This window comes from Dasypus novemcinctus, chromosome 13, assembly GCF_030445035.2.
Source record: "Dasypus novemcinctus isolate mDasNov1 chromosome 13, mDasNov1.1.hap2, whole genome shotgun sequence".
Classification (NCBI taxonomy): domain Eukaryota; kingdom Metazoa; phylum Chordata; class Mammalia; order Cingulata; family Dasypodidae; genus Dasypus; species Dasypus novemcinctus.
In genome coordinates, this window is record NC_080685.1 from 25,130,935 (window position 1) to 25,146,353 (window position 15,419).

Consider the following 15,419-nt stretch of genomic DNA (forward strand, 5'->3'; position numbering starts at 1 on the left):
CTTAACGCCACTTCTCAAACTCTTCCAAAATATAGAAAAGGAAGGATTATTTCCTAACTCAGTCTATAAAGCCAGTATAATCCTGGTATCAACGCCAGCAAATACAGCACAAAAAAAAAAAAAATTACAGACAATGCCCCTTATGCACATAGATACAAAAATATTCAACAAAATACTGGCAATCAGAATCCTAAGTTATATGATACAAGAAAAACACACAGATGTCAGTGGGGTTACCAATGTGGCAGTTTGATATTATTTATGAATTCTAAAAAGAGAGATTATGTTTGTAAACTGGTCTATTCCTCTGGGCATGATACCCTTTGATTGTATTAGATTCAGCTGAGATGTCTTTGATTAAATTATGTTAAGATTTGGGCTTTGATTCGACCACATCAGTAAGGTATAACTCAGTTTAAGTCCCTGCTTCCTTGGTGGGCTATTTAAACAGATACGCACTCAAGAAGACACACAGAAGAAGATACACAGAAAAGAGAGAGCACTCCATACATATGGCAGAGGTGAGAACTTTGATCCTGTGGCCCCAGAAAGAAAGATGAGTCACTTTCCTGATAGCTTGCAGCTAAAGGATCAGAGAAGCTGAGCTGAGGAAACCCAGGAAGAAACAAACCCTATGTTGGCCTACAGCTGAAATCAGAAGCTTGGTCCATACAGCCTTAAGAGGAAGAAGGAAAGACCAGGTCTGCCATCTTACTTCAACACACGGCAACTGATTTAGGTGAGAAAGAACTTTTTTTTTTTTTTAAGATTTATTAATTTATTTCTCTCCCCCCCACACCCCCCCGCCTGTCTGTTCTCTGTGTCTATTTGCTGCATCTTCTTTGTCCGCTTCTGTTGTTGTCAGCGGCACGGGAATCTGTGTTTCTTTTTGTTGCGTCATCTTGTTGTGTCAGTTCTCCGTGTGTGCGGCATCATTCCTGGGCAGGCTGCACTTTATTTTGCGCTGGGCGGCTCTCCTTATGGGGCGTACTCCTTGCGCGTGGGGCTCCCCTACACGGGGGACACTCCTGCGTGGCAGGGCACTCCTTGCGCGCATCAGCACTGCGCATGGGCCAGCTCCACACGGGTCAAGGAGGCCCGGGGTTTGAACCATGTACTTCTCATGTGGTAGACGGACGCCCTTAACACTGGACCAACTCCACCGCCCAAGAAAGTACTTCTTATGGTACCCTGAGTCGGACTCTTTAGGACCTTGTAACTGTAAGCTTTTACCCTAAATAAATACCCTTTATAAAAGTCAACAGATTTCTGGTACTTTGCATCAGCACCCCTTTGACTGACTAATAAAACCACTGATAAACAATCTGAAAAGGAAATCAAGGAAACAATTCTATTTACAATAGCATCTAAAAGAACAAAATACCTAGAAATAAATTAAACCAAGGAGGTGAAAGATGTGTACAATGAAAACTATGAAATATTGCTGAAGGAAATTAAAGAAGACCTAAGTAAATGAAAGACACCCCATGTTTATGGATGGAAGAGTTAATATTAAGATGCCAACCATGCTTGAAGCAATTTACAAATTCAATGCAATCCCTATCAAAATTCCAGTAGCTTCTTTGCAGAAACAGAAAAGCTGATCTTCAAATTCATATAGAATTGCAAGGCGCCACAAAGAGCCAAAACAGTCTTTGAAAAAGAACAGAGTTGGAGAGACTTACATTCCCCAATTTCAAAACTTAATACAAAACTTCAGTAATTAAAAGTGTAGTACTGGCATAAGGATAGACATACAGAAGAATGAAATGACATTCAGAGCCCACAGTTAAACACGCATGTCTATGGCCAGTTAACTTTTCTTTTTACAAAGGTGCCAGGCTCATTCCATGGGGAAAGAACAGTTTTTTCTGTTGCCAGGACAACTGGAAATCCATAAGCAAAAGAATAAATGTGGATCCCTACCTCTCACTATAAACAAAAATTAATTCCAAATGGGTCAAAGACCTAAAGATAAGAGCTAATACTATAAAACTCTTATAAGAAAACATAGGGTAATATCTCCAGGTCCTGGTAGCAGGCAATAGGTTTTTAGATATTATACCAAAAGCACAGGAAACAAAAGGAAAAAAAGATAAACGGGGCGTCATCAAAATTAAAAACAGGGAAGTGGATTTGGCTCAAATGATAGAGTATCTGCCTATCACATGGGAGGTCCAGGGTTCAAACCCAGGGCCTCCTGACCCGTGTGATGAGCTGGCCCACGCGCAGTGCTGAGGCACGCAAGGAGTGCCGTGCCATGCAGGGGTGTCCCCTGTACACGGGAGCCCCAAGCGCAAGGAGTGCACCCCGTAAGGAGAGCCGCCCTGTGCGAAAAAAGTGCAGCCTGCCCAGGAGTGGCACTGCACACACGGAGAGATGACGCAGCAAGATGACGCAACAGAAAGAGACAGATTCCCAGTGCCACTGACAAGAATACAAGCAGACACAGAAAAACATAGCGAATGGACACAAAGAGCAGACAACTAGGGGGAGGAGGGAGTGACATAAATAAATAAATCTTAAAAAAAATTTACGAACATTTGTAAATCAAAGGATACTAGCAAGAAAGTGAAAAGTCAGTCTACAGAATGGGAGAGAAATATCTGATAAGGGTTTAATGTCCAGAATATATAAAGAACTCCTACAACTTATAAACCCGATTAAAACATGGGTCAAAGATCTGAATAGATATTTCTCCAAAGATGATATTCAAATGACCAAAAAGTACGTGAAAAGATATTCAAAATCATCAGCCATTAGAAGAATGCAAACTAAAACTACAATAAGATACCACTTCACATGTACTAGATGGCCATTTATTTTTTAAAATAAAAATAACAAGCATTAGTATGGATGTAGAGAAATAGGAACCCCCATACATTGTCAGTTGGAAGGTAAAATGGTGCCGCCACTTTGGAAAATAGTTTGGCAGTTCCTCAGAAAATTAAACATAGAATTACCATGTGACCCATCCATCTACTCCTAGTTATACACACAAAAGGGATTTGGACAAATATTGTACAACAATGTTCAATGCAACAGCCAAAAGATGGAAGGAAGTGTCCATCAATAGATGGAAGATAAACAAAATGCAGTATATCGATCCATACATGGAATATTATACAGCTGTAAAAAGAAGTGCTGGTACACACTACATGATGAACTTTGAAGGCATCATGTTGACTAAAATAAGCCAGACTCAAAAGGACAAATATTGTATGATTTCTCTTATATGAAATACTTAGTACAAGTGAAGTCATAGAGACGGAAAGAAAACAATGTTGACTAGGGGTGGCAAGAGAAAGGAGAGTTATTGCTCAATGAGTATGAATTGTTGTTTAGGATGATGAAAATAGTCTGGAAAGAGATAGTGGTGAAAGTTACACAGTACTGTCAGTGTATTTAATGTCAAAGAATTGTACACTTAAAATGGTTAAAATTATTTTTATGTTATATATATTTTACTGCAATAAAAAATAGTTTTTAAAAAAATCAGTTGTGCTCCTACATACCAATAATGAACAATCTGAAAAAGTAAGGAGAAATACCATTTACAATAGCATGTAAAAGAATAAAACACCTGGGAATAAATTTAATCAAGGAGGTGAAAGATTTTTACCAAGAAAACTAAAAAACATTGTAGAAAGAAAAGAAAGAAGACCTAAATAAATGGAAAGATATTGGTGTTCATGAACTGGAAGACTTAATATTGTTTTAACGATGTCAATACTAACCAAAGCAATCTACGGATTCAATGCAATCACTATCAAAATTCCAGCAGCATTTTTTTGCAGAAACGGAAATGCTTACCCTCAAATTCATGTGGAATTTTACAAGGGGCCCTAAAGAGCCAAAACAGTCTTGAAAAAAGAACAACAAAGTTGGAGGACTCACACTTCCCAAATTCAAAACTAATTACAAAGCTACAAGTAAAACAGTGTAGCATAAGGACAGACATATAAATGGGTAGAACGAATTGAGGATACAGAGATAAATACACACATCTATGGCTAGTTTATTTTTGGCAAGAGTGTCAAGTTCATTCAATGGGAAAATAATAGTAGGTCCAACAAATGGTGCTAAGACAACTGGAAATCCACATGGAAAAGAACGATTGTGGACCCCTACCTCTCACTCAATACAAAAATTAATTCAAAATGGATCAACAACCTAAATAGAAGCATTAATATTACAAATTTCTTACCAGAAAACATAGGGAAATATCTTCAGGACTTTGTAGTAGGCAATGGATTTTTAGATTTTACATCAAAACCACAAGCAACAAAAGAAAAAAATAAGATAAAATGGGGAAGCGGACTTGGCCCAATGTATAGGGCGTCCGCCTACCACATGGGAAGTACATGGTTCAAACCCCGGGCCTCCTTGAGCTAGCCCATGGGCAGTGCTGATGCGCGCAAGAAGTGCTCTGCCATGCAGAGGTGCCCCCGCTTAGGGAAGTCCCACGCACAAGGAGTGTGCCCTATTAAGGAGAGCCGCCCAGCGCAAAAGACAGTGCAGCCTGCCCAGAATGGTGCCGCACACAAGGAGAGGTGACACAACAAAATGACGCAACAAAAGGAAACACAGATTCCCGGTGCTGCTGATAAGGCTAGAAGCAGACACAGAAGAACACATAGCGAATAGACACAGAGAGCAGACAACGGGGCAGGGGGAAGGGAACAGAAATAAATAAAAAATAAATCTTAAAAAAAAAATAATTTGGGTGGGGGTGGTGGGGGTGAATGGGGACCTCATATTTTTTTAATGTAATTCTTTTTAAAAATGAATAAATAAAATTTTAAAAAATAAGATAAAATGGACTTCCTCAAAATTAAAAACTTTTGTACATCAAAGAACAGTAGTAAGAAAGCAAAAAAGACAGCATACAGAATGGGAGAAAATATTTGTATATCGTGTATCTGCTATGAGTTTAATATCCAGAATATAAAGAACTCCTACAATTTAACAACAAAAAGACATACAACCCAATTTAAAAATGGGCCAAGGATTGGAATGAACATTCCTCCAAAGAAGATATATAGTCAATAAGTAGAAGATATATAAACAGCGAATAAGCACATAAAAAGAAATGCAACATCATTTGCCATTAGAGAAATGCAAATCAAAAGCACAAAAAGATACCACTTCATAAAAACATGGATGGCTATTATTAAAAAGCGAAAAATAACAAGTGTTAAGGTGAACGTGGAAAAATTGGAATCCTCATGCACTGCTGGTGGGAATGTAAAATGGTACAGCCACTGTGGAAAACACAGTTTGGCTATTCCTCAGAAAATATAGAATTCTATATAACCTGGCAAACAGTATTGAAATCAGGGACTCAGGAAGCAGACTTGGCCCAATGGATAGGGCATCCGCCTAACACATGGGAGGTCTGCGGTTCAAACCCCAGGCGTCCTTGACCCGCATGGAGCTGGCCCATGCGCAGCGCAAATGCGCGCAGAGTGCCCTGCCACACAGAGGGTGTCCCCCACATAGGGGAGCCCCACACGCAAGGAGTGCGACCCGTAAGGAGAGCCACCCAGTGTGAAAGAAAGTGCAGCCTGCCCAGGAATGGTGCCACATACATGGAGAGCTGACACAACAAGATGACACAACAAAAAGAAACACAGGGGAAGCGGACTTGGCCCAGTGGTTAGGACATCCGTCTACCACATGGGAGGTCCGCGGTTCAAACCCCGGGCCTCCTTGACCCGTGTGCAGCTGGCCCATGTGCAGTGCTGATGCGCGGAAGGAGTGCCATGCCACGCAGGGGTGTCCCCCGCATAGGGGAGCCCCAAGCGCAAGGAGTGCGCCCCGTAAGGAGAGCTGCCCAGCGCAAAAGAAAATTCAGCCTGCACAGGAATGGCGCCGCACACACGGAGAGCTGATGCAGCAAGATGACGTGGCAGAAGGAAACACGGATTCCCATGCCGCTGACAACAACAGAGGCGGATAAGGAAGAGCGCACAACGAATGGACACAGAGAACAGACAACTGGGGCAGGGGGAGGGGGAGAGAAATAAATAAATAAATCTTTAAAAAAAAAAAAAAGAAACAGATTCCTGGTGCCGCTGATAAGGTAGAAGAGGTCACAGAAGAACACACAGTGAATGGACACAGAGAGCAGACAACTGGGGGGGGGGGGAGGGAAGGGGAGAGAAATTAAAAAAAAAAAGAAACCAGGGACTCAAAAGGATATGTGTATGCCAATGTTCATAGCAGCATTTTTCACAACAGCCTAAAAGTAGAAACAACTCAAAATATCTGCCAACAGATGAATGCATAAACAAAATGCAGTATATACATACAATGGAAGATTTTTTAGCCATAAAAGTGAATGTAGTTCTGATACATGGATGAACCCTGAAAACATTATGCTAAGTGAAATAAGCCAGACACAAAAGGACAAATATTGTATGATTCCACTTACATGAAGTATCTAGAACAGGCAATTCATATAGACAGAAAGCAGAATAGTGATCACAAAAAGATGGGAGAACTAAGAATTATTGCTTGCTTAAGGGTACAATTTCTGTTTGGGATGATGCAAATGTTCTGGAAATAATGTGAAAGTTGGAAAAAACGATACACTTAAAAATGGTTAAAATGGTTTTATGGTACGTATTTTTTACCACAATAAAACAAATGCTAGAAAAAAATGTTATCCATTAAAAAATCTTAGTACATGCTTAGGTATGAAGAATATTTATATAAGTACATTGTGTAAACAATGAAAACCCATCTGACCACATATCTGTACAAGTATATTGAAAAAATAGGAAAGTAGAAGGGATAGGTATATGGTAGGCAGAAGGGAAAAAACAAATCTAAGTCCTCAACTTCACAGGAGTTTAACTAAGAGTTAATGCCACAGACTGAAAAATCAAGACATAGCAAAACAGACTTGTTATTTAGAAACAAGAAAGTAAAAAACAAAAGCTCTGTTAAGAGATAAAAATCGTTATCACGGGAGAAAGAAATCAAAGGATTGAGGTCTGCTGTTTTTCATAACAAACCTTGTGAAACTATGTGTCTTTAAATATATACATGTATACTTCTGATACATAGATATGCACAGACACACACACAACTATATAATATTTTAAGGCAAAAGAAGAGCAAATAAGATGGGATAACTAACCAGATAAATACATAAAAAGTATGTGGTTGCTTATCCTGAGAAAATGAAAAAACTAATCATCACAAAAGATACAAAAACATTGAGAAGGGTGGTAGATTTGTAGAATATATTAGTGAGCGTATATATATATATACACACAATGTTAAACATTATCCAAATATTATCCAAATAGAGATATCCTTTAAATAGATGAAATTACAGAAAAGAAGCTTATGTGGGAAGCTAGGAATGAAAAATTTGGGTCATTGAAAATTCTCCAAAAAAAAGATATAAAAAATTAAATGGAAAGAATGGAATAAACGTTTGATTGGCACAGGAAGGCAAGCAGGTAGGAAGGCAGGTCCAGTGGACCAATAGGTAGAAATGAAGGAAGTAATTGGTTTGCTAATAATTAGTTAAGAGTTCTAGCCCCAGGAATGAGAATAGAAAAGTTGAATAATACCAAACAAGAAAAAGAAAATAAGCAGCTAAAAGGGACAAAGAAGGAACATTAAGTGAGAAAAAAGAAGCAATACAACTAAAGTCAACTTTCAAGGAGAGGTTCATCAAAACAGTTCATTAATCTAACCAGACTACTCTGTCCGAATCTGAGGTGTGAAGATCACAGAGAAAGATTTCAGTAAGAACCTTAAAATTTATTTAAAGAGCCAACAGGCCCAGGATATGGGTTCCTACTATTAATCCAGGAAACCTCCCCAAAAGTACTTGGAGCCTGGACCCCTACTTAGAACATCTCCCAGGTGCTAATTTGCTCCTTCAGCTCCACTGCCCGGTTGACCAAGAAACTCTTCTATTTAAAGAGTTGAAAAAACAGAACTATGATGGAATGTGGGAAATTATAGAAAAGATTTTAGGAACTTTAGCATTCTTTCAGCTCCTCTTCCAGCACCTTGCATTTACCTCTCTAAGCAATGGTTCCCTCCTGGCTGCCCAAGAGTGGTATTAAACCTTCATCAACCAAAATTATACAAAATTATAACTGGAATATACAGCTGTGTTTTGAAATTATCACCTTGGTGAAAACATAATGAAAAAATTTTCTGAAAATGCCTCTTCCTTTATCAAATAGAAATTCTTATTAGATTATGATTTCTATTAAATATATGGGTAAAATGATGGGTTATTTTTTTTTAATCAATAAATTAAAAGAAAAAACCCTAAACTGAGAGACTACTATTTCAAAATGACAAGAAAGGCGGCGGACTTGGCCCAGTGGTTAGGGCATCCGTCTACAACAAGGGAGGTCCGCGGCTGAAACCCTGGGCCTCCTTGACCCGTGTGGAGCTGGCCCATGCACAGTGCTGATGCGCGCAAGGAGTGCCATGCCACGCAGGGGTGTCCCCCGGGTAAGGGAGCCCCATGTGCAAAGAGTGTACCCCGTAAGGAGAGCCGCCCAGCACGAGAGAAAGTACAGCCTGCCCAGGAATGGTGCCGCACACACGGAGAGCTGACACAACAAGTTGACGCAACAAAAAGAAACATAAGATTCCCGTGCCGCTCGCAAAAAAAGAAGCAGACAAAGAAGCAGCAGCAAATAAGACACAGAGGGCAAACAACCGGGGTGGGGGGAGAAAGGGAGAGAAATAAATAAATAAATAAATCTTTAAAAAAAAAAAAAAAAGACAAGAAAATGGGAGTTCCCAGAATGGAGAAGGATTTCTTAATTTCTAAGAAAATGGAAAAGAGAAGATTCAGGTTGGTAACAGAAATCTCACTGCATAAGAAGTATACAGATTGAGGTTTCTTTTTTAAAATGTTAATTGAATTTCAACTGCTGAATTAGTAAAATAAAAATACTTTTTTTAAAAAGTCTTTGCAATAAAATATAATTTTAAAACTATCTTGACGTCTTAATATTGAAAATTTTGTCTTTCTCTGGGTTCTTGAATACAAGCAAGATAGATTAGAAAGAACTTAGTTTCAAAATAGAGAAAATGTAAGAAAGAGAAATTACATTGCATAAATTCCTATATTCCCATAACTAAAAAAGATAAATAAAAGTAATGGGGGAAACGGACTTTGGCCCAGTGGTTAGGGCGTCCGTCTACCACATGGGAGGCCCGCGGTTCAAGCCCCGGGCCTCCTTGACCACGTGGAGCTGGCCCATGCGCAGTGCTGATTCGCGCAAGGAGTCCCGTGCCACACAAGGGTGTCCCCCGCGTAGGGGAGCCCCACGCGCAAGGAGTGCACCCATAAGGAGAGCCGCCCAGCGCGAAGGAGGGAGCAGCCTGCCCAGGAATGGCGCCGCCCACACTTCCCGTGCCGCTGACGACAACAGTGACGACAACAGAAGCGGACAAAGAAACAAGACGCAGCAAAAAGACACAGAAAAACAGACAACCCGGGGAGGGGAGGGGAATTAAATAAATAAATAATAAATCTTTAAAAAAAAAAAAAAAGTAATGAGTAAGGGGAGCAAGGTAGCTCAGTGGTTGAGCACCTGCTCATGTAAAAGGTCCTGGATTCAATCCCCAGGACCTCCTAAAAAAAAAAGAATGGGTAAGAATTTTGTTTAATTAATACGTTTAAAACTATAATTTATATAGGTGAACATTATATGAAAAGAAAAATTTTTCTGAAATATCAACCTTACAAACCCAAACAGTGTTCCTTCCTTTGCCTTCTACCAACATTCTCCATTCATTCTTTTTTTTAAAGATTTATTTTTTATTTATTTCTCTTCCCCCGCCCCCCATTGTCTGCTCTCTGTGTCCATTCGCTGTGTTCTGTGTCCACTTGCATTCTTGTCAGCAGCACTGGGAAGCTGTGTCTCTTTTTGTTGCGTCATCTTGCTGCATCACCTCTCCGTGTGTGGTGCCACTCCTGGGCAGGCTGCGCTTTTTTTTTCATGCAGGGAGGCTCTCCTTGAGGGGTGCACTCCTTGCACATGGGGCTCCCCTACATGGGGGACACCCCTGTGCAGCACAGCACTCCTTGCATGGACCAGCTTATCACAGAGTCTTATGCAGACTCTCTATCAGTTAAGCCAAATCCACTTCCCTCTCCATTCATTCTTAAAAACAGATCCAAATGTACCTAATAGCACAAAAAGAGGTCTCTGCTTATAACACCAGAATCAAGGGAGGAAATTATTCATTTCACTGGCTTAAACACTGAACTGTAAATCAAATACATAATCTCTTCCTGATGAGTTCCTTTAACTAATGAATTACAAATCACACAACCAATTTAAAAAGGGTTTCTCAAAATAGTAATCCATACACAAGAGATAACCTATGACATAACGGACCACCTACCCACTCACTTCTACTTCCAACTGGTAAGCAGAATTAGTGAAATATGATAAAATATGAAGAATTATAAATACATATAAGAAAAAGGTATCATCACATTACATCTATTACTTCAACACAACTTGTAGAGAGTAGAGACTAGAAACCATGTCACACTCTTCTTTTGATCTAGCACCGTATTAGGAAATGGTGAAAAATGCAGAACAGCCATGTCTTCGGGGAAGATACTGAAGGGTCATCAGTAGCTTCTAAATCATACTCTAGGAGAGCAGATATAACTCAACGGTTGAGTCCCTGCTTCCCAACATACGAGGTCCTGGGTTCAATCCCTGATACCTCCTAAAAAAAGAAAAAAAGAAAAAAAAAGAAAAGAGAAAAAAATTCATATTCTAAGTATAATTAAAATGATCAAACACTGTTATTAACCCTAAAGATTTAAGTGAAGCTTCAAAGGAACTGTGAAATGTTATAACAAAAATCCTTTGCAAACATAAGTGAAGACAAAAATAACAAGAGCTATAGGGAACTTAATTACTATTCCAGCAAAAAGACAAAGTAGAACAAAAACTCAAAGAAACAAGTATGATGTCCCTGGTCCCTAAAATGGCTCGAAGGAAAGAAGGCTTAACCACAAAGCAAAGAATTCTGACCTGAAACCCATTTACTTTCTACACAGTACATGTTCACTCCGTGTCACTCCATTCACAGACCTCATTTTCCAGAATTCAACAGACTACTAAAGTCCACAACCTATCTATGATTTCTTCCTTTTGATATAAGGGGGAAAGGGAGAAATGAAGGAAGAAAATATACAACCTGATTTAATTATTCAGTTTTGAATGTGGTATCAGCAACTTGGAAGAGATGGAAGAATTTTTCAACATCAAAAAAGAAAGCTAAAATTTCAGAAAGAGGAAGCAAGTGTAGCTCAGTGGTAGAGCACCTGCTTCACATATAAAAGGTCCTGGGTTCAATCCCTGGTACCTCCTAGAAAAGTTAAAAAAAAAAAAAATTAGAAAGAGGCAGAAAAAGGACAATAAATAATCAACTGTTTCATTAGCAATGATTCTGCACAAATAATGCTATTTTTTGCTCACAGATTTAGGCTGATATTAATCAGCTAATGAATATGTGGCCAAAAGACTGTCATTCTGGTTACTGCTGTTCAAAAAATAAAATAAAGTAACCCCACCCACACAGCTGGAAAAAAGTTTCTGACATATACACTAAAACTTGTTTACCTAGGCTACCTCTTAATAAGAGTAAATGCTTTGTAATTTGACTAGGGTTAAGTATTTTGCAATGTGTGGATCAGTTTAAAATCTTGTTTATTTACTACTTAGTTCATACAGAGGTTATTTTACCACAAGGTCAGATTTGCAATAATAATAAGCATCATTCCAATTTATCCCAGCACAGCACCTCCTGCAATAGAACTTTAGCCATTAATTCTATCGCCCTTTCCTTTAAAAAAATATAGTATTCATATTCACATGTACCAAATTAATCTTAAATTTGCTCCATTCTGAGCCACTTGAAGGAACAAACGGTAAATTTCAGTGATTCAGTTGTGATGATAATCAACTCTGGATATTGCAAAATAACGCTGCCTTTCAGACCCATGAAAAAAATCCAATTCAAATTTCAACATAGAGCACAGCAGTGAAACCCTGCCCCTGTCGTATTTTCAAGATATGTCCCACCGTGCTTTTTTAAGGCGATCAAAGATAGGGATTTCTGCAAAAGACTAGATTTCAGTTCGCAGAATGTCCAAGGTCAGCAAGATAAAGTAGAAGCCCTAAAATGAAATACTTCCTTAGAAGAAATAACTGTAATATAGAGGAAAGACAACTGAGAGCAGCGCTACAGCCCACTCCATCTCTTCTTAGACATGATTGGCTAGATTTTTTTTTAAATGTTCAGGCTCCCCTTTTGAAGAGATGTTCACTGAGAAAAGGCATGAAACTAAACTTTTCAGAGAGAATGGGAATTGCCTTGACTGACTCACACCTAACAAGATTTAAACCTGGGGTTCTAAAAGCTTGCTATTGGCAAGATGTATCGTGAATCACAACCATTACACAAACTTCTGCCCTCAGCAGCTCAAGACACTAGACGGAGGCACCTTTTAAAACCCAAACCTAAATTTCAGTAAGTGGCCGGGGGGGAGGGGCAGTACAGCCGAGAGAAACTGTCTATTCTAGGAACTTTTAAGTTTTAATTAAATCTAAAAGCTGAAATGTTTGGAAAGTAACACCTCAGCTCAAGAGCAACGTGGTGCGGTGTTTACGAGCCCCAACTACTCTCGAAGTCAACGAAGCCACTCCGCCCACAGTTATTCGCAGGCAGCGAGAAGTGCCAGCCGGCAGCTGGGGTAGAGAGGACCACAGCACACCCAGAGCGCCGCCGCCGGGGCGGACGCGGGCCGGGCGCGGGGCAGGAGCCCTCGGCTCCCCCGCCAGCTCCTTACCCCGCCGCAGGGCTCCGCAGTTTCCCAGGGTTGGGCCCCACCCCCGTCACTCCCCTCCCCCACGGCCCCCTGCCTCCCCCGCCCTTCCCTGCAACCCCATCCCCAGCCTTGGCCCCTCAGCCCCGGGTCTCCTCAGTCGCCGGCCCCTTCGGCCCCTCTCCCTCTAAAGGCACCCCAAGCCCCAATCCTCCGTCTCCTCACCGGGGTTAGCAGCAGTCGCCGCCATGGCCGTAGATGCCACCGCCACTGAGGCACCCCCCTCCCCAGTGGGAGGAGCGTCCGCCACCGAGCCTGAAGGGAGGGGGAGGAGAGAGCCACTCCCCAGACGCGGCGCCGTACGGCCGCCACCGCTACCACGGAATTCAAGATGGCGGCGCTAGCCAACCCCACCAGCCTCAGCCTCTAGACGGGAAGGCTCCGCCCTCCAGGCCCGCCTTGCCGGGGAAACTGACCAATGGGAAAGCCTCACCCACCAGGGGTGGTGCTGGTCACTGAGCCGGCGCGTCCAGCGGAGGAAGGGCGTGGAAGGGCTCCAGCTGTCTTCCTAATCCCGCCTCTTTTGCGTCAGAGGCCAATGACCAAGTGACGTCAGTGAACAGCAATTAAGATGGGGATTTTACTAATAAACCGTCGCAGACTCTGATAATGGTGAATCGCCTGAGTAATCGCTCTGCAGACTATTTTGTAACTTCTCTTTAGGTGCTTGAATCTCACATGGTGATTTATAACACTTTCTAATGTTTTTTCCTCTTTCAGGATCTTTGTCCCTGGTGAAATAAGTTCAATAACTAGAGTTTGGGGAGCTGGTGTAGCTCAGTGGTAGAGCGCCTGCTTCCCATGTTCTAAGTCCTGGGTTCAAACTCTGGTACTTTCTCAACAAAAAAAAACCACTAGTTTTTGAATGACTGCTATGGAATTGATAACATAAGATCTGGGCGCTTACGGTCAAAGGAGATACCGACAGCCAAAAGAGGAGGCTATATGAAGAAGGTATTTCTGATTAAGAGTGAGGAAACATTTCCTTTGGTCAGTAAGAGGGACATGGTGACGGGTTTTTAGTAGGGAAGAGATAAAATGAGGACTGCACAGATTTATTATCTAAAAATAGGAAGCACTGGACACTTCCAAAGGGCCAGACGCTGTCCAAAGTGCTTTATTTGTATTTACTCTTAATCCTCATAACACTGTGAGGTAGTTTCTACTATTATTTCCCTTTTGCAGATAAGGAAACTGAGGCAAAGAGATTAAGCAAGAGACACCCAGCTTTTAAGTAATAGTGTGGGAAGCACACTGAAAAAGTCTGACTCCCTGTTCAGTCCAAACCCCAGCCTCTTGTTTTAGCACTATAACCTACCATTCACAAAGTTAGCTTCTCTCTCTCTGGTCCCTGAATTTCTGTTGTGCCCTGGAAGACTCATCCAGAAGCCCAAATGGTTTGGAACTCTCTGAGAAAAACAACCAATCATGAGGTACCTTTCATAAAATGTTTAATATAAACTTAACTGAAATTTTAACAGAAATCCCGTTATGCTGTTGAGCATGTTTGCATTCTTAGAGGTTGTATATGTACTACAAGAATTACATTAATAATACAATTGTCTCAGCTAACATTTAGTTAACAGTTCTCTTAGCCAAGGAAACATTATTTCCATGCTATTGTTTGCATTTGTTAAAATTTCATTTTTCTTTGTAACCATTTTATTGTAGTGTATTTCCAACTCACATGCAAAAAAAGTATCCACTCAAAGATGTACATTGAAGCATAAAAAGTAGTGATGAGGGAAGTGGGTTTTGCTCAACTGATAGAGCATCTGCCTACCACATAGGAGGTCCAGGGTTCAAAGCCAGGGCCTCCTGGCCCATATGGTGAGCTGGCCCACGTGCAATGCTGATGAGCACAAGGAGTGCCATGCCACACAAGGGCGTCCCTGTAGGGGAGCGCCACGCAGAAGGAGTGTGCCCTCAAGGAGAGCAGCCCCATGAGAAAAAAGCACAGCCCGCCCAGAAGTGGCGCCGCACACACAGAGAGGTGACACAGCAAGATGATGCAACAAAGAGACACAGATTCCCAGTTCCACTGACAAGAATGCAAGTGGACACAGAAGAACACACAGCAAATGGACACAGAAAGCATACAACGGGCAGGGAGGGGGGATAAATAAATAAATAATTTTTTTTTAAAAAAGTAGTGATGAAAAGTAACAGGTATTTCAAAATTCAGAATTATATGGTAAAGGTAGCTATTAAATAAAGTGCACATATCGACAGTGAGTTATGTGGCTTCTAATGTGGTAAATTCATCCAGGCAGCCAGAAAAAAAAAGGGGGGGAAGTACAACTATGAATATCAAAAAATTATTTTATTGGGCCAACAATCCATTTATCCCATGCCTGTTTCACCTTAAAGCCATCAAAACTTTCAGGGCTTTTTTTGTGTTTTTTTTAAGGTACCGGGGATTGAACCCAGGACCATGTATGTGGGAAGCTGATGTTCAACCACTGAGCTACATCAGTTCCCCTGAGATGGTTTTTTCATTTGTTTGCTTGTT

At 40.9% G+C, this 15,419-nt stretch overlaps 1 protein-coding gene across 10 annotated transcripts in view; it reads right to left on the bottom strand.

Moving 5' to 3' along the window:
- Nucleotides 1–15,419, bottom strand: part of ARNT (aryl hydrocarbon receptor nuclear translocator) — a 179,209-nt gene that overhangs the window by 94,228 nt on the left and 69,562 nt on the right. For 2 of the 10 annotated variants that reach the window (XM_071207419.1, XM_058275322.2), the window contains exon 1: nucleotides 13,073–13,240. The exons of 6 other annotated variants lie outside the window; for them this stretch is intronic. Coding sequence is in view for 2 of the 4 variants with exons in the window: in XM_058275323.2 (XP_058131306.1) it covers nucleotides 13,073–13,097 (25 nt within the window). In the remaining 2 variants the exon portion in view is untranslated. Of the gene's footprint in view, nucleotides 1–13,072; nucleotides 13,393–15,419 lie in introns of those variants that run through there. 2 more of the 10 variants (XM_058275323.2, XM_058275321.1) reach the window with 2 other exon arrangements.